This window comes from Elephas maximus, chromosome 19 (assembly GCF_024166365.1).
Source record: "Elephas maximus indicus isolate mEleMax1 chromosome 19, mEleMax1 primary haplotype, whole genome shotgun sequence".
NCBI classification, from domain to species: Eukaryota; Metazoa; Chordata; class Mammalia; order Proboscidea; family Elephantidae; genus Elephas; species Elephas maximus.
Genome location: NC_064837.1, coordinates 19,510,420 through 19,531,653, shown reverse-complemented (window position 1 = coordinate 19,531,653; position 21,234 = coordinate 19,510,420). Strand labels below are relative to the sequence as shown.

At 42.5% G+C, this 21,234-nt stretch overlaps 1 protein-coding gene across 6 annotated transcripts in view; it reads right to left on the bottom strand.

The window, feature by feature from the left end:
• SMG6 (SMG6 nonsense mediated mRNA decay factor) overlaps positions 1 to 21,234 on the bottom strand; it is a 235,631-nt gene that overhangs the window by 167,133 nt on the left and 47,264 nt on the right. For 4 of the 6 annotated variants that reach the window (XM_049860652.1, XM_049860651.1, XM_049860654.1 and 1 more), the window contains exons 9-10: positions 20,212 to 20,273; positions 12,924 to 13,069 (exon numbers count right to left, since the gene is read on the bottom strand). In XM_049860652.1, coding sequence (XP_049716609.1) covers positions 12,924 to 13,069; positions 20,212 to 20,273 — 208 coding nt within the window. Of the gene's footprint in view, positions 1 to 10,128; positions 10,624 to 12,923; positions 13,070 to 20,211; positions 20,274 to 21,234 lie in introns of those variants that run through there. The other 2 variants (XM_049860655.1, XM_049860656.1) reach the window with 2 other exon arrangements.

The window sequence follows — 21,234 nt, the reverse complement described above, 5'->3', positions numbered from 1 at the left end:
CAGCAATCTGCCTTCTAAGAAGGAAACTGAGACCCACAAGCAAACCAAACAGCTCTAAAAATAGCAGTAGTCAAGAACAAAAGCACAGAGCACCCTGACTAATGGAAAGGATTATACGGGCCAAAAGGGTTCACCAGATATGTAATGTAATGTAATGTAGCTGAAACAAGAGCACTCCTTCCCAGATCTCTAGTTCACACCCTTCTGGCAATACCTGGCTTCTATCACTTCAACTGCAGGCCACCCTTACTCCTCCCTTTACCTTCTTTGCCTACCCAATAGGGACAGAAACCCTGGTGGTGCAGTGGTTAAGCACCACCACTGCTAACCAAAAAGTCAGCAGTTCAAACCCACCAGGCGCTCCTTGGGAACTCTGTGGGAAAGTTCTACTCTGTCCTATAGGGTTACTATGAGTTGGAATCTACTTGATGGCAATGTGTTTCGTTTTTGGTTTATTAGCCCTCTAAGTAAGTATTCGGAAACCCTGGTGGCGTACTGGTTAAGTGCTATGGCTGCTAACCAAAGGGTTGGCAGTTTGAATCTGCCAGGTGCTCCTTGGAAAACTCTATGCGGGCAGTTCTACTCTGGCCTATAGGGTCACTATGAGTCAGAATCAACTCGAGAGCAACGGGAAGTAAGTATTCTATGTCTTGAACACCTCTTGGAGAAATAAAAAAAACATGAGGTCAATACCATCTGCTACAAGACTAGGCTGTAAATGGACAGGAGCTGGAAAAAAGAAGCTGTTCTTGGAAAACCAACCTACCCTTGTCATGCACTTGTCACCCTGGATACAGGGTCCAGTCACACGGCTCACAGGCAGAGCTGAAAGAAATGCTTAAGTCTGATGGTAGAAAGAAAAAAGGAATCACAGCATTTACTGGTAATAACAGCACGCAGACTAGGTACCTAGATCGAGCCAATGGAACAACTAAAAACTCTAGGAAAAGTGTTTTAAAAATCTTGTATAAAACCACTGATGAGCTAGTATATAAAAGAATCCTCTAGTCAGGGATTGAGAGAAGACAGGAGCCCAGGGAGGTAAACCCCCCCTCAAAACAAAACCCTGTTGCCGTTGAGTTGATTCTGACTCATAACAACCCTACAGGACAGAGTAGAACTGCCCCGTGCAGTTTCCAAGGAGCACCTGGTAGATTCGAACTGCTGACCTCTTGGTTAGCAGCCGTAGTAGCTCTTAACCACTATGCCATCAGGGTTTCCAGGGAGGTAAGTCTGTGGCAATATAGGCAGTCTTTACCTTAAGGATATTTGTTACCTGGTAAACTTGAGCTTTAGCTTCCAAGGCTTCATGGACACAACCAACGTAAGAGGAAGCTCAAGATCTCTGAAGCTGGGATCCCACAGGGCTACACCCAAAGTAAAAATGTTAATCAAAAATAAGCCCCTAAAAGACCAGACTTACTGACATGACAGAAACTGGAGAAACCCTGAGAGTATGTGCCCCAGACACCCTTTCAGCTCAGGAATGAAGTCATTCCGGAGGTTCACCCTTTAGCCAAAGATTAGACAGGCCCATAAAACAAAACAAGACTAAAGGGGCACACCAGCCCAGGGGCAAGGACTAGACGGCAGAAGGGGACAGGAAAGCTGGTGACTGGGAATCCAAGGTCAAAAAGGGAGAGTATTGACATGTTGTGGGGTTGGTAACCAACGTCACAAAACAATATGTGCACTAACTGTTTAATAAGAAGCTAGTTTGTTCTGTAAAACTTCATATGAAGTATAATAATTAAAAAATTAGGAAAAAAAAAAAAAAAAAAAAAAGCCCCAACCCCTTGAGTAAACTGTTGGAAAACTGACCATCTCAAACCTGGGGACTGACTAGAAGAGAAAAAAATATTACACTGAGAATTTGGACTATACATTAGGACTCACCGGGATTTTGCAGCCTAAAGTCCCATTACCTATATGGGTCTAAAAACCCTCAGGCTGGTATTTTAATTTAGGGTGACTTAATACAGACTAGGAAACCCTGGTGGCATAGTGGTTAAGTGCTACGGCTGCTAACCAAAAGGTCAGCAGTTCAAATCCACCAGGCGCTCCTTGAAAATTCTATGGAGCGCTTCTACTTTGTCCTACAGGGTCGCTATGAGTCAGAATCGACTCGATGGCACTGGGTTTGGTTTTTTTTGGTTTTTAATACAGACTGGGAGCCCCGGTGGTACAGTGGTTAAAAGCTTGGCTGCTAACCAAAACGTCAGCAGTTCGAATCCACCAGCCGCTCCTCAGAAACCCTGTGGGGCAGTTCTACTCTGTTCTCCAGGGTCACTATGAATCGGAATCGACCCAACTGCAATGGATAACATAGACCGATAGTACACCAGGCTGTGGACAAAAGCAAACTCAAATTCTCCCTGGAGTTAAAAAAATGTGAAAGGAAGAAAAAAAAAAAAAGATTCTCTGTGGAGGAACCCACCTTCATTTCAGGGTCTCAAGAAATTCCCATTAATAAAATCTCAACAAAAGAAACATATCATAGTAGAAAATTTTAAATCACATGAAGAAATAACACACATGAGCGAGAACCAGCAGAAAGTGACCTACAAGGACTAATTCAGGTTATGAAGTCTCTAAAACAACCATGTTCAATATATTTTAAAGAAATAAAAAAAAGCTCAAAAATAGGTTTCGGGAATAAAGAATGTCAGAATATTTCTAAACAAAGATGAAATAAAATACCTAAAAATAAAAATATGTAATTGAAATTAAAGACTCAGTGGGATACATACAACAGCAGATGAGATATAGCTGAGAAAAGATTTAATGAACTGAAAGAGAGCTGAAGAAATTATCTGGAATGTAGCACAAAAAGAAAAAAATGAAAGAGGTTTAAGAGACATCAAAGACAGAATAAGGTCGAACACATGCCTAATTAGAATTATAGAAGAAGAGAAAGCATGGACAGAGGCAGTATTTGAAAAAACAATGCTAAGAATTCATGAAGCCCAACAAATCCCTAGCGGGAAAAATAAAAATAAATCCAAACATAGACAAATCACTAAAACTGCAGAACATCAAAGATTAAAAAAAAAAAAAAAAAGACGACGAAAAGCACCCAGAAAGAGAAGATATATTATTTTTAAAGGAGAACAATTAGGTTGATAGCTGACTTTTAATCAGCAATAGCAGAAGCCCAAAGACAGCAGAATAGTAACTTAAATGGGCTAACAGAAAGTAACTGTTAACTTAGAATTCTATTACCACTGAATATAGATCTCTTTAGAATAAGGGCAAAATAAGGCCTTTTTCAGCAAACAAAAACTGACGAAGTCTGCCATCAAAAGAATTTTGCTAAATAAATTCTAAAGAGCATACTTCAGGCAGAAAATGATCCAAGGAGGAGGGCCTGAAATGCAAAAGGGAATGAAGAAAGAATAAAGTAGTGAGTATGTGAGTGAGTCTAAACAAGTATTTACTGTCAAAATAATAATAAGAATGAACAAAACAATAATAATTTGTCTTGTATGGTTAAAAAGGATACGTTGGTGGCATAGTGGTTAAGTGCTATGGCTGCTAACCAAAAGGTCAGCAGTTTGAATCCACCAGGTGCTCCCTGGAAACTCTATAGGGCAGTTCTACTCTATCCTGTAGGGTCACTATGGGTCAGAATCGACTCAATGCCAACGGGTTTGGGTTTGTTTTTTGGGTAGGTTTTTAAAAAAAAAGAAAATATACGCCAACAATAGCATATAAATTGGGAAGAGAACAAATAAAATTAAAGCGTTCTATGGTTTCTGTTCAGGAGGAAAGAAAAAAATGCTGATTAACTTCTGACTTTTGGCAAGGTAAGTATAAACTCACTGCCGCTGAGTCGATTCCAACTCATAGCAACCATACAGGACAGAGCAGAACTGCCCCATAAGGTTTCCAAGGCCGTAATCTTTTATAGAAGCAGACTGCCACATCTTTCTCCCATAGAGTGGCTGATACCTCCAACCTTTTGGTTAGCAGCTAAGCACTTAATTAAACACTGTTCACCAAGGCTCCAAAGGTAAGTATGCATACGGTAATTTTTAAGGTAATCACTTTAAAAAAAAGAAAAAGAAAACCTAATGGGGGTAGGGTGAGGGAGGATACAGAATGCAAAAAAAAAAAAAAAAATCCATCCAAAAGAAGGTAAGAAAGAAGGAAAAAAGAAAAGGAAACACAACAAGCGAGAGAATGCGAAAGCGCTGGGAGAAAAGTTACAAAACCTGTCTGATAAGGTGTTTAGATTCAGATTTATATAGAACTCTTACAGTGCTATAACAAAGACAACTTGATTAAAAAAAATGGGCAAAGGATTTGAACAGACACTTACCAAGGAAGATATACAAATGGCAAATAACAAGAAATTCATTCAGCTTCCTTAGTCATTAGAGAAACGCAAATTAAAACCAAGATGAAATACCTTGACGCATCCACTAGAATAGCTAAAATAGAAAAGACTGACAGTATTAGATGTTGGCAAGGACGTAAAGAAACTGGGACTCATACACTGCTGGACGGAACGCAAAATGGTACAACCACTTCCGAAAAGTTCAGCATATACTTACCCAGCAGATCCACTCCTAGATATTTACCCAAGAGAAGTGAACACAAATGTTCACAAAAGACTTGTAAACAAATGTTCGTGGCAGCTTTATTCATAATAGACAAAAACTAGAAATAACCCAAATGTCACAAAATAACATGTGCACTGTTTAATGAGAGGGTAGTTTTTTCTGTAAACCTTCATCTGAAGTACAGTAATAAAAAAATTAGAAAAAAAAATTTTTTTTAAATTAAGCCCCTAAGTCCTTGAGAAGACTGTTGGAAAACTGACTACCTCAAACCTGGGGACTGATTAGAAGAGGTAACTGGATAAACAAAACTGTAGTATAGCCATACAAAAAAATACTACTCTGTAACACAAAGGAATGAAATACTGATACACATAACAACAAGAATAAATTTCAGCAACATTAAAAAAAAAAAATTAAGCTGAGCAAAAAAAAGACAAACACAAAAGAGTTCATACTGTATCATTCCATTCATATGAAACTTTAGAAGAGACAATGTATGTTGACAGAAAGCAGATTAGTGGTTGCCTGGAGCCAGGGGTAGGGGCAGACAGCACTGGAATGGGGCACAAAGAGTAAGTTCGGGGGTGATGGAAATGTTCAGTATCTTGATTGTGATGTTGGTTACTTGGGTATATAAATTTGCCAAACTCATTGAAATTCATACTTAAAATGGATGGATCTTATTGTATATAAACTTGACCTCAATAAAATGGATTTAAAAAAAAAGGATGGCATACATAAATCCAAACATACCAACAATTACGGTAACTGTCAGTGGACTCGACTGGCTTCTAATAGCCCAAAAAAGAAAACATCCTAAATGCCCATCAACAGAAAATTGGATAAACTGGAATCAATGAACAAAATGCACTATTATAGCAATGGAAATGAATGAACTACTATTACAGACCTCACAAACATTACATGGAAGAAAATAGGCCAGAGAGAAAATAATATAAATAGAATGATTAGCATGATTCCATTTATACACAAGCAAAACCAAACTATGTTTTGTTTAGGAATGTTTACTTAGATCATAACACTATAAGGAAAAGCAAGGGAATGAATTTCACAGGTCAGGATGATGGTTACCTGTAGCGGGGCGGAAGGGAGCAAGGATGGAACGAGGCACACAGGGACCTTCTGGGGTACTGACAATATCCAATTTCTTAACCTGGGTGATGGTTACATGTGTAGTCAACTTTACCATTCTTTCAAATGTTTTATATGCTCATACTTTTTTCTGTATGAGATCCACCCTCTCCTCAGGCCAAAAAAGGAATCAGAGCCTCTTCTAAGAATGGCATGTCAAAAGCCTCTTTTTAAAAGCAAAAAGGATACTAGAGATGATGGTGAAAATAAGACTCATGTTCCTGAATGGTTAAGGGTGGAAGCCGAACAACATGAACGTAATTAATATCACTGAACTACATATGTGGAGACAGCTGAAATGGCAAATGTTCTGTTACCTATGTAATTACCATAATTAAAAAAAACAAAAGAAAAAGTTACAAGGAGGCTAGACAGCCACTGAAACTACTGCCCAGAGATAGTCTTTAAACCGTAACCTGAAAATATCCCCTGAAGTCTTCTTAAAACCAAGCAATTAGTAAAGAATGTCTGCCTTGGGCAGTTCTACTCTGTCCTACAGGGTCGCTATGAGTCGGAATCCACTCGAGGGCAGTGGGTGGGTGGGTGTGTCTGCCTTGAGCACTGTGTTCTTTTAAGATCCAGCCATACAGGATCAAATTGACAACAGCAACTGGAAAGATCAGACAGGAAACTTAAGGGGTTGTGAGTTTATGTTAATGGAGGAGGAACAACTCTGAAAGGAGAATGGTTGCACAGCTCAAAGAATGCAATCAGTGTCACTGAACTGTACAAGTAGAAATCATTAAAGTATGTTCTGGTGTGTATATTCTCAACAAAAATTAATTATTTAAAAAAAAAAAGTTTCTAAAAAGTCCTTTAAGAGGCACTAAATATTCCAAACCAAGACAAAGACTGAATACTGTTTTACTAACTGGTCATGAACAACCAGCCTTGACTTGCCCAAACCATATATCCTTTCCTTCTGCCAGTTTATTATCTGCGATCCCACCTAAGTCTCAAGCAACTTGAGAGAACTGTGACTCCCCCCAACTCCCTCATCTCTACTTATGTTCCTCTTCTAACCTCAGATAAGATTCATGGATCACTTTTCTCATCAAAGAACAACACACTGCTCCAATTGGTGGTTGTCCGGGGTGGAGGCCGGCGGGGAGATCCTTGCATTTTCTAGCCATCTCAATTAAGGCCAGAGAAGCCTTTATGTCTTCTGACACAGACATCTGGACACTTGAGAACTGGGTTTAATTTACTAGCTGTGCAACCCTGCACAAGTTACTTGACCTTTCTGGTAAGTTTTTTGTCATCTATAGGACACAAAATATGTGTCCTGTTTCTCTCTGAAAACTGATATGAGAATCAAATGAGAACACACATATAGAAACTATAAAGTATCACAAGTATTATCAGAGTGCTGCTGCTGTCATTATTGGCCACGACCTCTGAAAACTGCAATTCTTCCGCCTGGCCAACTTTTAGGTGCTTAGGGTCTAAAGTGCAACTTATTTCTTTCTCTCAAGAACATACCTGATTCTCCTGTGTAGCCAACAATGAGTACCTATCTGGCCTGAGCTCCCTGCAAGCTACCCATTTAGAATTCTACTCCTCAGGAAAAGCTTAAAAAGAGCTCAGAAAACAGTAGGTGAAAGTCCTGTTGCCAACGTTCCCTCCCCCTCCCAAAACGTCTCTCCTTTAGAGTAAGTCCATCCTGGGACAAAAAAAAATTCTGAAGCTACCCATTTCACTCATGGAAAAGTCAATTCTGATCTTGTAGGGGTGGGGCTTTAAAAAAATAAAAGCAAAGCACTTGGTGCATGTGTCAGAGAACGCACTATGGGGCTCACAGTAAGCGTTTAATAAATGATAGCTGTAGCAGTCGATGAGGGAAAAAAAAATTGTGAAGCTATCAGATGGCAACAAAGATGAGGATCTGGTCCACGTTAACCCCTGGGCAAGGATGGGATGCTGAACTCTGCACTGCATACCAAAGCAACACAGGCGCCAAGCCACAGTCCTGCCACCTTGGGGCAACAGAGACCATTTCTTCAACTGATACGTTAAGAGGCTTAAATTTTATTGACATAACTGAATTTTCTTATTTCTTCGCTTTTCATAACTGTTTTTCCTTCCCCAGCCTAAAGTAACAGATTCATTCTGAAAACAAGGACCTGGAACTCGGAGTCAGGAGAGGGGTAGTAGGTTCTGCGACACAGTCACTTTTTTAGCTTTTTCTTCTCGTTCAGGGAACTTCAACTACATCCAAAAGCAGAGATTGCTGAGGAAGAAATGTTCACTGAACAGCCTGTTGATAGCTAAATCTCTCCCACAGGGATAGAGGGCATAGCTTAAGGATGCATCCTCTGCTGGCCTACCTTCCAAAGCCGAGTCTATTCTGACCTTTGAATCTATTTCTCACAAAATCTGTTGTCCAGGCTGGCTCTCTCTTTCTTAATAAACATTTACTCTAAACTGGGAACCTCTGAAAATGAAGGTCAGGCAGCACTGTAGAGAAAGAGCCCAAGTGCTTCTACTACCGCAGACATAGGAGGAAGACTGAGAGGGACGGTTTATACAGCTAAACTCAAGCCTAACCCCTTATGGAAGGCTTGCCCTGACAAGCCGCAGACTAGGCACTTCATATATTCTGCTTGGGTAAGAGACTCAGACAGAAGTAAATCTCTCCACAGAGAAGAAAGGTGCTTTTCTGAAAGTCTCTAGGGTTGTTGTCTCTGTGTCATCCACTGAAATAGGATACTGGGAGACAAAGAAATACTGGTTTTAAGTCAAGCTGCTCAACTACAGTCAATAATTTCCATAGACGACAAATGGTAAGAAGGTGTGGGTCCCCACTCAAGCATCCCATACCTCTGGCTTATCCTCTATCCATTCCACATGGACAGCTGTGGTTCTCTCTCCCTCTGGAGACGCACACGTGGCACTCCTTCTACCTCCTGCTATTCAGGATTACTAACAGACCATAAAAGCAAGCGTAAAAGCCAATGAAAAGTAAAAGACAATGAAAGCAATGCCAGTCTAGAACCAGTCCTACCTCGATCCCAGCCCTCAATGTTCCCAAAGAGCAGGGAGCACCGAGGGCACAGGCAAGAAGTGTCTCTTGGGTGCCCTCTTGCTGCCATCAGAGCTATTCTGCAAGGCTAAACTGGAGGCCCACTATAGCTATGAACTGGTAGAGGAAAAAAAGAGGAGGGGGCCAGGGCACAGAAAAGGGAAGTTATTCCAGTGGTGGCCAATGAATAACATCCAATGATTTATAGGAGGTATAATCCAATAATACAGTAAAATAAAACAGTGTGTGCCTGAGATGGTTTTGATTCCAGGAATTATAAAACATATTAAAAAAAGAGAGAGTGCAAGAGAGGGAGAGAAAAAGAGAGAAAAAATGGCCAGATCGGAGTAAATTGGGCACAGATGGGGGATGCAACGGGTTTCAGCGATGCCCTACCACAAATGTTGCTTCAATTATTCCTCTTCAAGAAATGAGAGTTTTATTTCCTTAAATTACAGAATTTTTAAAAAATTAAAATTCTTGGAGTGCTTGTGGTTTAGATCAACAGTTCACCCTCCAGCATCACGTCAGCCAATCAGATGGCTACTGAAGTCTTAAATGCTGAGCCATGTGGAGAAGGCCCCATTTCTCCCTTCAGGCTCAGGAATGCCTTAGAGAGATTACCAATTGTGACATCACTCTGGGAACCACCTATCTCACCACCACCCACTACCCGCCAAAGGACAGCTCTGGACACTGGCCAGGTGAGGAACACTCTGCTCAGTGAGAGCTGGCTTGTGCAGAACTTTGGCCTTCCTCATCCTTGCATTCAACAAATACTTACCAAGTGCCTAATAAATACCAGGCACTATGCTAGGGCCTCCAGACATCCCTTGTCTCCTCCTTCACTTTTATCTGCTCCAACCACATCAGGGTAGAACATTAGAATTCTAGCTTCTCTGCAGTGTCGCTGAGGTAGGATTTTCAATAGGACCCATGACAGGGGGAGATAAACGTCTCCCCACCAACAGCCCTGAAGCCATGAGTTTAAACTCCCTGCTGAGGCCTCAAAGTTTAGATGGGTAAATGGCGTGGCATAACTCAATTGCCACTTGGGAAGGGGGGTAAATCTGCCCTCACCACCTCTGCCTCCCTGAGCAGGATTGGTTCCAGGGAAAACTAGAACCCAGGAAAAAGGGCAAGGTGCCTTTTCCTCACTACCAGCTAAGCTTTTTCCCTCCACTTCTGCCTTCAGAGCTGGCCAAAGCCTTTAAATAGCTGACCACAAGGAAAGCACGTTTAAAAAGCAGTCACATTAAAGTGTTAGTAATAACATGCTTTCTATCCCTGGACTACTGGTATTTCAAAGAAAGATATACAAGGATAGCATTAAACACAAAAAAATCAAATTATTCATGGTAGCATTAGAGGCATCAGTAAAGGACATACTTTTTAGTAAGGACTTCTCTGTTGCTCTCCAACTCACACTCCTTTGGTACCACATCTGCAGGGAAGGCCCAGGCACTGACTGAGAGGATCCAGACTGCCTTGAAGGCCGTAAGATCACCTCTGCTCCAGGCTGGAATGCTCCTTCTCCACACAGTCCAGGAACTGACATATGCAAACACCCACCCAGAAGGACACGTCCAAGAAGGAATGGAAAGAAAAATGATGGCCCAGATGTTCTACAGCTTGCAGTGGCTGCCAAATCACCACAGACCCCAAGCACCTGGGAGGGCCAGGTCGCGTCAGGCACTTGCTTTCTGGTTTCAGACAGCCGGGGACCCGCAGCTGGGTGGTGACTCTGACAGCATGCAGACTGGCCCAGAGGGAAACCTTTAGAAGGGCACTGGCTGACTGGACTTGGGGGCTGAACACTGAGGGCTGATTTATCACTTCCTTACTCATAAAAATGTGATTCAAACTGCTGCTGATTAGTGAAGGATTTAAATCTTTACCCTCTCCCCAACCCCCTTCCTTCTCCACCCCCGGCACAGATGCTGCTGCTCAGCCACAACACCCCCTTCTTGCCACTGTCCGTGCAAGCACAGCACAGGGGCCCAGAGAAGATGACTCATGTGCTGGGAAATGGAAAAGTGCATCTTCCCACCAACCAGCCCTGCTGAGTGCTCTGCTCACCCCTCTCCCAATGGCAGCCCACACAGTGGGGTCTGGAACAGCCGCCTCAGCTGCACACCGGGTACTTGGCAGCACGTCCACAGAGCTCTCTGTCCTAGTTGAGTGTTATATCCTGTGGCCTGGGCTGTTCTTCCCTGAAACACCCTTAGAGCCTCTGACCACCTCAGTTCATACTCCTCTTGGCCACAGCTGGCTCATGAAGGCCAGAGTCAGGACAAGCCCTGAAATGAGTAGCAGGGTCTCAAGTACAGGCTCTTAGACATACTTCCTGGTTAGAGGGTCCTCATTATGACCAACCATGGAAAAGCGTTCTAGAAAAGGCATCTTGGCCTCAAATGGGGGAACCTCCTATTTCCTTCTTTCTCTGTTCTCACTATCTCACCTCCCTTTCACCCATATTTTTTTAACTTTTATTTAACAACAGCTACAAGAACAGGACTCACTGGTGGCCTGTGAAAAGGCCAAGGTACTCCTTTGCGTGGAGCAGGAGCTGCTGACAACAGATGCTTCACAGGCAAGAGCTGCAGGTCCTTTACATTCACACCTACAGAGGCCACAGGTCACCTGATGCTGGAACAATGCCTTGGCAGAGGCTGCAGCTCTGTGACAGGCACCTTACTGAACTCGGTGGGTTGTTTTTTAGTGAGAGGCAGTAAAATGAATGGGAGGGCACCTCAGGAGGCCTCCATTTCCTGAGTCCGGAGAGCTTCCCACTTTGTAGCAGAACTAGCAGAGTAACTATGAAGGAATCAATCTCCCTCTCCTTTGGACTTCACAGACTCACCAGGACAGCACTTTACAGACTGTATTTCCTCCTTCCTGGAAACCACCACTGCCTCTGAGGGCTCCCTCCTTCCTCAGAGTTGCTTAAACAAATAGCCATCTCAGGAATAATTAGCTAAGTTCAAAAAGGCACCCAAGCCTCTGCATCTTGCCTTCTGCTGGGAATTCTAAATGCTGTAGCAGGCAACATGAGAGGAGAAAAATCTCCTCTAGATTCAGCTGTGATGGAAAACCCAGGCAGGCCAGCAGGAGGACTCTGCAGACTCCTAGGAGGAGCTAAGTTTCAAGGGAAAGTGTGGCATACCCACTCATCAGCAAAGAAACTCCCCCCCTCCAACAGCAAGCTGAAGCAAAACCCCCAAACACAAATGGGAAGAGAAATAAATCAACTTCAGGGTGAGAGAAAGCACAAAGAAAAAGCACAACAAGAGAACCAGCGACACCCTGTCCAGAAACACCAGATCTGGTTTACAACAGTCTCCATGGGGCAGTTCCCACTTCGTGGCATTTCAGATAATACGGTTCCAGTCATGAGACCAAACTGAACAATTTCGTGGCATCACAGACCAAATCTCCCTTGCAAACACACAAAGTAACGTCACCCCAATGCTACGTATTTCCATCAAGTCAAACTACATGGTCCTTACCTAAGTGAGGTAGAGGGAAGGGAACATCCTGACTATGACCTGGTCATCAGAACACTGAAAAATTCTGCCAATCATCCTACCTTCCACCTCCCGCAAAAAAAAAAAAATTAATAAGTGTTCAGAAAAGCATTTCAGACTGCACACCGGTGTGCTAGCCAAATTCCGGGCCTGGTGGTTTTTGTGCTTCCAGATTTGAGTCACCAAAGCTCATCAATTCTCTGTTCTTACTCCCTGGCAGGCTCCCACAAGGGATATCCCATAGGGAACTAGACTTTTCCATATTGAACGAACAGAGTACACAAGTCCAGAAACAGCTATTCCCAATCCTTGCCAAGCGTATGGTCTCTGCAATGAAACATTTCAGCAATGCCTCTCCCCTGGGAGGGACTCTGGGGCTGCAGCCTCCAAAAGGCCTTGTTGCTGCCTTTAGTATGGCCAGATGTGCAACAGCATCTCTGGGTTTGCAAATTAAGCTCTATACCCATGATTCCCTCCTTCCATCCCACCCAAGCACTAGAGAGTCACACAGATTTCACAGAGTAAAGATCTGAGAGGCAATGGTGGGGAGGGTAGTGTGTGTCTGGGTGGGTCGGGGGGAGGGTAGAGTGTGGCAGCATAGGAAAGAAGCCAGATTAATCTCCATCTGTCTAGATAAAGAAGCTGGATGCTCCTTACCTTTCAACTGGGAGTTGTGCACAGCAAACATGTTGATGGTCATTAGCTGCAGCATGCGGGTACTTCCAAGAGGAGAGGGGCTATGCTGCAGCAACACCTGGAACTCCTTGAGGACCTTCTCAGTCACTACCGGGAAGGTCTCCATCCTGCAGACACAGTGAACCCATCAGTGAGACACATCCCCAAGAGCACTTGGTGCTCACAAACACACACACTAATACAGAAAGTAGGCACGTCGCACCTGAAATGTTTCTTTGCTACTTTCACAAATCTTCCTGTGATTTTGAACAAGTTCAGGAGAAAGGAGTAAAGTGTTCAGGGTTTTCTGAAACCCTGGAGATGGGAGCAACTCAATTCTTGAATAAATCACTGTATGAGTTATTATGCTCTGGCATGCTATCTCCTAACCCCTGGCAATAACTGGATTCAGGCTGATCCCAAAGGCTTTCTCTGAAAGTCAGTTTTTCGAGAAAGGAAGCGAATTTCCTTTAAGCTCTAAGACCTACATATTCCCCAAACTCTATGGTATGAAAACTATATTCTATAAAGAGTTACACAGTCTAAAGAGTCTTTGCTCAAGAATTACTTCAGACAAAGTTCTACTGATATCTTCTGAGGTACTATCACACTAATTGCTCCCCTTAAGGGTTCCAAATTTTCCCCTGGAAGAAATCCCTGAACCTAGGGCCCCAATGATCTATTTCAATCTTAGGATCTTGAACTGCTGCCCCCTCCCTCACACAAGCCTCTGTTCATCAGGGTCTGTATGTTTTCAAGCCAGGGGAAATATAATGCCCTGGCCAAATGCCACTCCCAATACAGGAAGAGGCTGTAATGTAGGGAGGCAGATATCCAGCCAGTGACCTAGGGCTCCTAAGGAGAGGTCATTCAAACCACTGCTTGCCAAGCGTGGCCACTGGATCTCAAACAGTGGTGCATGCCTGGAGCTCCTCTGGCAACATGAACAAACCACAGCTGAAGCCTTCAGAAACAAAAAGCAAATTCAAACTTGGTGCTAGAGAGGGAAACCAGGCACATGAGCCTTCGGGCCATGCTGAACAATTCGTGGTCAGCTAAGCATCTTTTTTGCTGCCCCACCCCTCCACAAACAAACAAACTGCTTGTCGTACAACTGGGTGGGGGGGGGGGGTTCTAGCCAAGATTAATAAATAGCTTCTGGAAAGCCACAGGAGAGGGAATCCTTTTCAAAAGATGCAAAACAGTTTCAATGCCTAGAGAAAGGTGCTTTTAGTTATTCCAGCACCTTGGCCCTTTCCCTGATGAGTAGTACCCTCCCCAGATCAGAAAACTCCAGAGGTCTCTGGCAACCTGGCAATCTTCACTCCTTGCCCTTGGATGGCAACTCCTATTACTGACCCTCTAATACCCAGAAGTCATGCCACAGCTACGGGTCAATTACAGTTTACATTCCAGTTCCCTTCTCTGCTGAGCTGTCCTCATTTTCATTGGCAGAAAACATGCCATGCATTTGCTTTTTTTCCCCACATGCCATTTCAAGTGCCCTTAAAAAAGAAAAGCTTTTTTTCCTTCTCTAAAAAGTTTCAGAACCGTTAAAACTCTTTGTAGGTTTGGAATGGCAGAGAGTGATATGTTTGGGGCTGGACTGGATCCATTTTTCCCCATGGGTTATAACAAAGGTTTCATTTTAAATCCTGACACTGTGCAGCACTCTTACTGGTCGGAGGTGGGGAGGGGGACTAGCACTTCTCATTACGAGAATAGCAGAGTTCACTCTACTTGAAAAGCAGCCACACTGGGCAAGTTTCAGAGCCATGTGTCTCCGTGTTGAAAGGCAGGAGAGAGCCAGCACAGAACGACATGACAGAAATGTCACGTGGGACGGTCTTGCTTCGAAGCTGTGTCTGAGGAAGCCTCTTCTCTGGGATGGGAATTGAAACAGATCCATTAACACCCCCTAGGTCAGACTAAAGTTTCAAACAAGCTACCAGGCCAAACGTCCACATTTTCTTTTGTAAAAAAAGTTTTAAAAAAGCCCTCCCTTCACCTTTCAACCAGTTCAACAAGATTAAAAACAAAAGAAATCAAATGTATAGGATATAAGTTAGAATAACTTCCAATCTGAGATATGAGAGAAGATGGATCTACTCAGAGAACGCTGCTTTGTCAGGCAATAACCGAGGGAAGCACAGATAAAAGGATTCCTCCTCAGAGCTCAACGGCCAGGTTTCTGGTTCCCAATTCTATAACCAAAATGCTGTCTGATTTTGGCCTCAAAATACCTGTGAGTACTTTCATGTCTTTTTCTTTGAAAAATAATCTTTGCTCCACCCCCATATTACAGAAAAGAAAATTAGACAAAAACTGATGTGGTATACAATTTATGCTAAAAAAAAAAAAAAAAAAAAACCTCAAAATCATGTGTTTTTATAGGTACATATGTAGATATGTAAATGCAGGAAAGAGATCTGGAAGAATACATAAACCGATGGCTAACGTTATCTCTTTGGAGGATCAAGGGTCTGGGGGAAAAATGAAATTTTAGTCTTATCTGTGATGTTATAATTTTTATAAGGAGATTTTGTGTATTACTTATGTAATAACTGTAAAAGTTTTAGCCAAGAGGAGGAGGAGAGAAAGCATATAAAGATGGTCATTTACACTAGCAAAAAAACTGGAAGCAATCTAAAATGCCCAACAGTAAGAGATTAAGATGGCACGTCCATGTAACTGAATACTATTTTCTAAGTTGTATTAGATTTTTTTAATCATGTGGAAAAAAGTTCAAGATATATGAAAACAACGGTCTTACAGCAATTTAATGTGATCTCTTTTTATATATACTTGTAAAAAAATAAGTGCATATGTGTGGTATATAGAAAAAAAGACTGAAAAATATACACCAAATGTTAACAAAGGATAGTCATCTCTGGGTTGTGAGAATGTAGGTAATATTTTTATTTTATTTTTGCTGAGTTTTCTAAATATTTTGCAGTTAGCACCGTATAGTAAGAAAAAAGATTTCTCCACAATGAGCACCTATTGCTTTTGCATTTAAAAACATTTGTTAATTTTAAAAATAAATCAAGACACAAACATTTTCTAAATAATTCTAAGTCCAAAATAAATATATCAGCCTCTGAATTCCAAGGGACCTTGAAGCTGTGCAAATAGCATGACTAGGCAAGCAAGTAGAAAATACAACGGTAACTTTACCCAGGGCAATAATTGGAAGCAAAATTATTCTATTTGTCGCAAATCAAGAGTCTATAGGCTGCTGGTTTCCAGATCTCCCCGCCAAGTCTAAGTGCAAGTAGGTCTGATCTCTCTCACCAGGAAAGCCGCTGTACGGCACCCCTGCCTGATTCCTCTGCCTGAGTCCGAGAGGACTGTGTCCCTATCCTTTAAAAGCACAAAGATACAATCACATTCGGGATATTCGTTTCACTTCACTTACGGGACTGCCTTGAGAAGTGATCTCTAGAGACACTTCGTCTCATGTGAATGGCAGTTTCAAGGGACCAATCTTTCGAACAACTTGTACCTGTTGCCGTGGCGTCGATTCCAACTCATAAGCGACTCCACAGGACAGAGTAGAACTGCCCCATAGGGTTTCCAAGGCTGTAATCTTCACGGAAGCTGACTGCCACATCTTTCTCCTGCAGAGTGGCTGGTGGGTTCGAACTGCCGACCTTTCAGTTGGCAGCCGAGCGCTTTAACCACTGCGCCACCAAGGCTCCTCTTTTCAAACAACACTGGGACCTAAACCCAGGAGTGACTCAGTCACTGACTAATGTGGCAGGACCCAACCCCTCAGATGCTGAGGAACACGGCTTGGCTAGACAACACTCTGCAGAAAAGAATCATGCTTCCTAGCTTTTCTCGACTTCGTAATTTTTTAAAAACTGAGTAAGACAGGAGTAACCCAGGAGCAAAAAAATGAAACAAACAACTAAGCCATGTGACAGGGTAGAAATGAGAGAAAAAACCGCAGTGCTACAGAACCTAGGGACTGAATGGACCTAAGAGATCATCAATTTAAACTACTAAGGAAACTGAAGCCCATGGAGGCTCTGGCTTGTTCACTCTCAAGGTCTTGTAGCTACTAAACAGTGAAAAACAAAATATGGCACTTGATTCCGCCTAAAGCTCTGAACCTTTTTTTCAACTGATCCTGAGCATAAGATTTGTCTTGCACATAGTAGGCATTTAAGCATGTACTGAAACAATTCAGGACACCAGGCACCAGAAGATGGAGCAGCGTCAGGGACAGTGATGAGCCTTCAGCTGCTCCCTCGGCATTACAATCTCCTCTCTCTTAATTTGTTGTGTTTTCAACGCCTCCCACATCTCACATCTTCTTGGTAATTAGGCAACCATCCATGACGTTGTGTGTGGCTTGGGCTCACTACTTTTCTAGTCTACTTACAGACTTGATACTTTTTTTTTTTCCCTCAATAGAAACATTACTGCTGTTTCTATCTTCCAGGGGAAATATGGGGCTCAATTCTCTTTTACCTCTAGGACTACACAATAGGAATACTCATCAAGGGGCTGGAGTGCCTAAAACTTACACACATTCTCTTCATGCGAACACTGCTGTGACTCATTTTTTATAAAGGTGAAACTGGACTGGGCTTTTCTTTTTGCCACCAGAGTATGTTACATGAAGGACTGGAAGAGATTCTGAAAAGTAATCTGGACCACAGTAAACCATCTCAGACAAATGAGATAATCTATGTCATTTTAAAGGCCTCCAGAGAAGAAAATTTCTGAACTTCTTCCCTATGTGAAATTTTCTTACACCTAACCCAAACCTCTCCAGCTGCAACATAAGCCTGTCTTCTCTTCCTGTCTTCCCATAAAAATCAGGACTCTCTGGTTATGAGGTTTTTTTTTTTTTAATATTTAAACACAGTTAGGGCATGCTGTCTCTAAATCTTTTTTTTACCTTAAATTTTTTTTAAAGATTAATTTGTCCTCTCAGATCTTATTTTCCAACTTGTTAATCATTGTAGTGGTTCTTTTCCAAACTTCCTCCAAAATACGTATGTCTAAATATGAGAATTTTAAAAGAGGGGGAACTAAGGGTCTAACTAATGCTTAAACCCACCACCATCGAGTTGACTCCAACTCATAGTGACCCTACAGGTCAGAGCAAAACTTCCCCATAGGGTTTCCAAGGCTGTGAATCTTTACTGAAGCAGACTGCCACCTCTTTTTCCCTCGGGGCAGCTGGTGGGTTTGACTAATGCTTACTCTAAGTAAAAAAAAAAAAAAAAAATACACCCTAAATATTGCTTCACTCTAAGCTAAAATTTATAATTCCTATAGTTCCAAAAGTTCTAATAGAGCTAAGAAATACCTAGAGCAGTGGTTCTCCACAAGGGGCAATTCTGCCGCCCAGGGAGCCTTTGGCCATGTTTGGAGACATTTTTAATTGTCATGACTTGGTGGGGGTCAGGGGAGAGGGTCCTCACTGGCATCTAGGCATAGAGGCCAGGGATGCTGCTAAACATCTTACAATGCAAAGGACAACTCCCCCTGCCCCACAACGAAGAATTATCCAGCTGAAAATGTCAAAAAGACTGAGTATGAGAAATCCTGACTTAGAGCAACATGTTACAGCAAAATTGAAAGAACCAACATCGGAAGAGGCGAAAAGGAGGGGAAATATTGAATGAAAAGGTAGTAAGGGAACGAAAAATGAAAAAATGAGAACTAAAAAAGGTAAGAGGTAAGTGATAGTACCATCAACTGCTATTTCAAGGGTAGCACAATAGCCATTTCCTGTTGTGTATGTTATTATCAAGATGGTATCATGTAACTGCAGCTTTACATACCTCACTAATGACTGGCTTGGGGTCTACTGTAATCTATTAGAATACTAGCTCCTTCTCTCCCATCTGGCACGATCCATCCATTTATTGTAACAATTCACTCACTCATTCATCTAAAATATATTTACTGAGCATCTATCATATGCCAGGCATTAAGGATACAACAGTGATAGGCAAAAACCCCTGCCAGGGTGGAGCTTGTATGAGAAGTGAGAGGGGAGCTAATAATGCCTCTAGTTTTTTTTTCTAAGTGAATTACTTTAACCTTACTCCTACTGATAGAGATGTATTCTACTGGCATCATTCCAACTTTCCCAAGTCATTTCAAAGTCAAAATTACCCTTGTGATGGCCATCAGTCACCCTTGCCCAGGATGATGCCAAATGAATATGTAATCAACTCACTTTCTAGTTCACATGAGACAGTGTTTCTTCAGGCAGGGCAAAGCCTTTAGGCTTCTCAAAAAGGTTACGTACAGAAGTATGCGGACATTGACACAATTCTTACATTCAGTAAGGACACTCAAGGCATTACAGACAAACTGAGAAGGTTGTGACAAAGTGAAACGGAAACTGTGATGTTAACTGGTGAATTTGTAATCCAAAGCAAATCACCTCAAAGGGTAGCTCACAATAAAACCTCCAACTCAGAAAACATTAAAATCCAGCAGAAGACCTTCCTGAGAACACTGCCACTTACTCATCTCTTTACCTCCTCTTGTCTCCATTCTGCACTCAGGGAGAATCCTAAAGATGAGCTCAGCGCATATCTGCTCTGGTTTGCAGATATTAAGTCAAGCGTTAAGATCACTAGTTTTTCAGTGAGGACCACCGATCCAGCAAATAAATACTCAACACTCAACCTCTTTCCAAGGATTTCAGGGGTGAAGTGATAGGGTTTTGCCCAGATGAACTTCCCTGGGACTTATGTGTATATAAATCCATGGTGGATGGTGAAGCCATAAAACAGTCATGGTATTTACTGAGATCTGCGATAATGACTCAGGAAACTGAGCACAGAAGGAAAGGGTATGGGTCAGGACATGGAGGAAAGAAAATGGTACTCTTCTCTCTTAGGGAAAATCAGTGAACAGTATTCTCCCCCAAAGAGAACCCTTGACAGCTGCACCCAGGGATTTAGCATACCTGCCATGAGGGGCTCACTAGGCATGGAGTGAGAAGGGGGAAGAGAAACCCAGAAGGACGAGGAACAGGAGTTGGGAAATGACTGAGTTTAAAGGTGGGCTGAGTAAGGGCAGAGAAGGAAGAGACAGAAAGACAGACAGTAGTATTTCCCAAACGTCATGAGCCCAGTAGGAGAGAGAGTGAAGGGAAGAGAAGAGAAGGTGGAGGCCTCCAAGAATTCACACCCTGTGCCCTCAGTTACAAACACAGTCTAGTTGCTAACAATATTAAATTCCAAAATGACTTGTAATGTAGGAAAATAAAATAAACATCCTGCACACTTACCCAATCCGGGTAAACAGCTTCCCATGGGCATGGAGAAAACTGAGGATGAACCTTTTGTTCAGCTGCATGGGAAAAAGAGAGAGGAGAAAACAATTAAACTTTCCCCAGTTTCCTGTTACTGAACAGAGTCCCTAGTGACACAATAACCTGGCCAGGGTCTAAGGGGTGGGCACTAAGGATGGGAACCAAATGGACATACCCAAACTCTCACAGAGACCCAGGGCACATGCCCAACAGCTGCGGCTCAGCTGAGCCAAGATGACAGCAGGCTCGGTGAGCAGACAGCACCCTCTGCTGGCAGTGGTGCCTCTGTGCAGGGAGTGAAGCCGGGGATCAGAACTTGTCTTTAGTTCTGGAAGAAGATGCCTGCCTGAGGTCAATCCAGCTTCATAATGATGGAAACTAAATGCTGACAGCAGCAGGAATACTACCGATTTTGGAGAAGGACTGATCTTACTTATGAGCTATTCTTCTACCTACCCAGGAAAGCAGGACTCTCCTTTTGTAACCAGGGGTAAGGTAACCCACTACTACACCAAGCTCATTAAACTGTACTTCTCCAGCTTTTAAACAAGTTCAAGTTCTAGGTCTGGAGCTGAATATTTATGCAGGATCCAGATGTGAAGTAGGCTGGTAGGGACAGTTAGCAACCTATGGCTACTCCACTCCAGTTCTAACCAAATGCTCTGTGTGGGCCCAGTACAGACATCTCATGCCCTTTTTTTTTTTTTTTTAAAGAAAAGCTGGAAACTGGAATCTGGGTTTTTATGTGAAATCCTCTTGCTTTTAAATGCTAGCTACTAGTGAAAAAAAATTTAAACATTAGGCAAACCAAAAACACACATTTGCCAGCCACATCCGGCCCATGAGCTACCCATTTACAATCTCTACTTACGGATCTAGAAAATCTGCTTCTATCAAAACTGAGTGGCAAGATGTCTCTGGGCAAAACAATGGAGGGAAGACAAAAATTTAACTCCAAAAAAAGTAGATACAATCTAAAAACCAAACCTTGTTGTCATC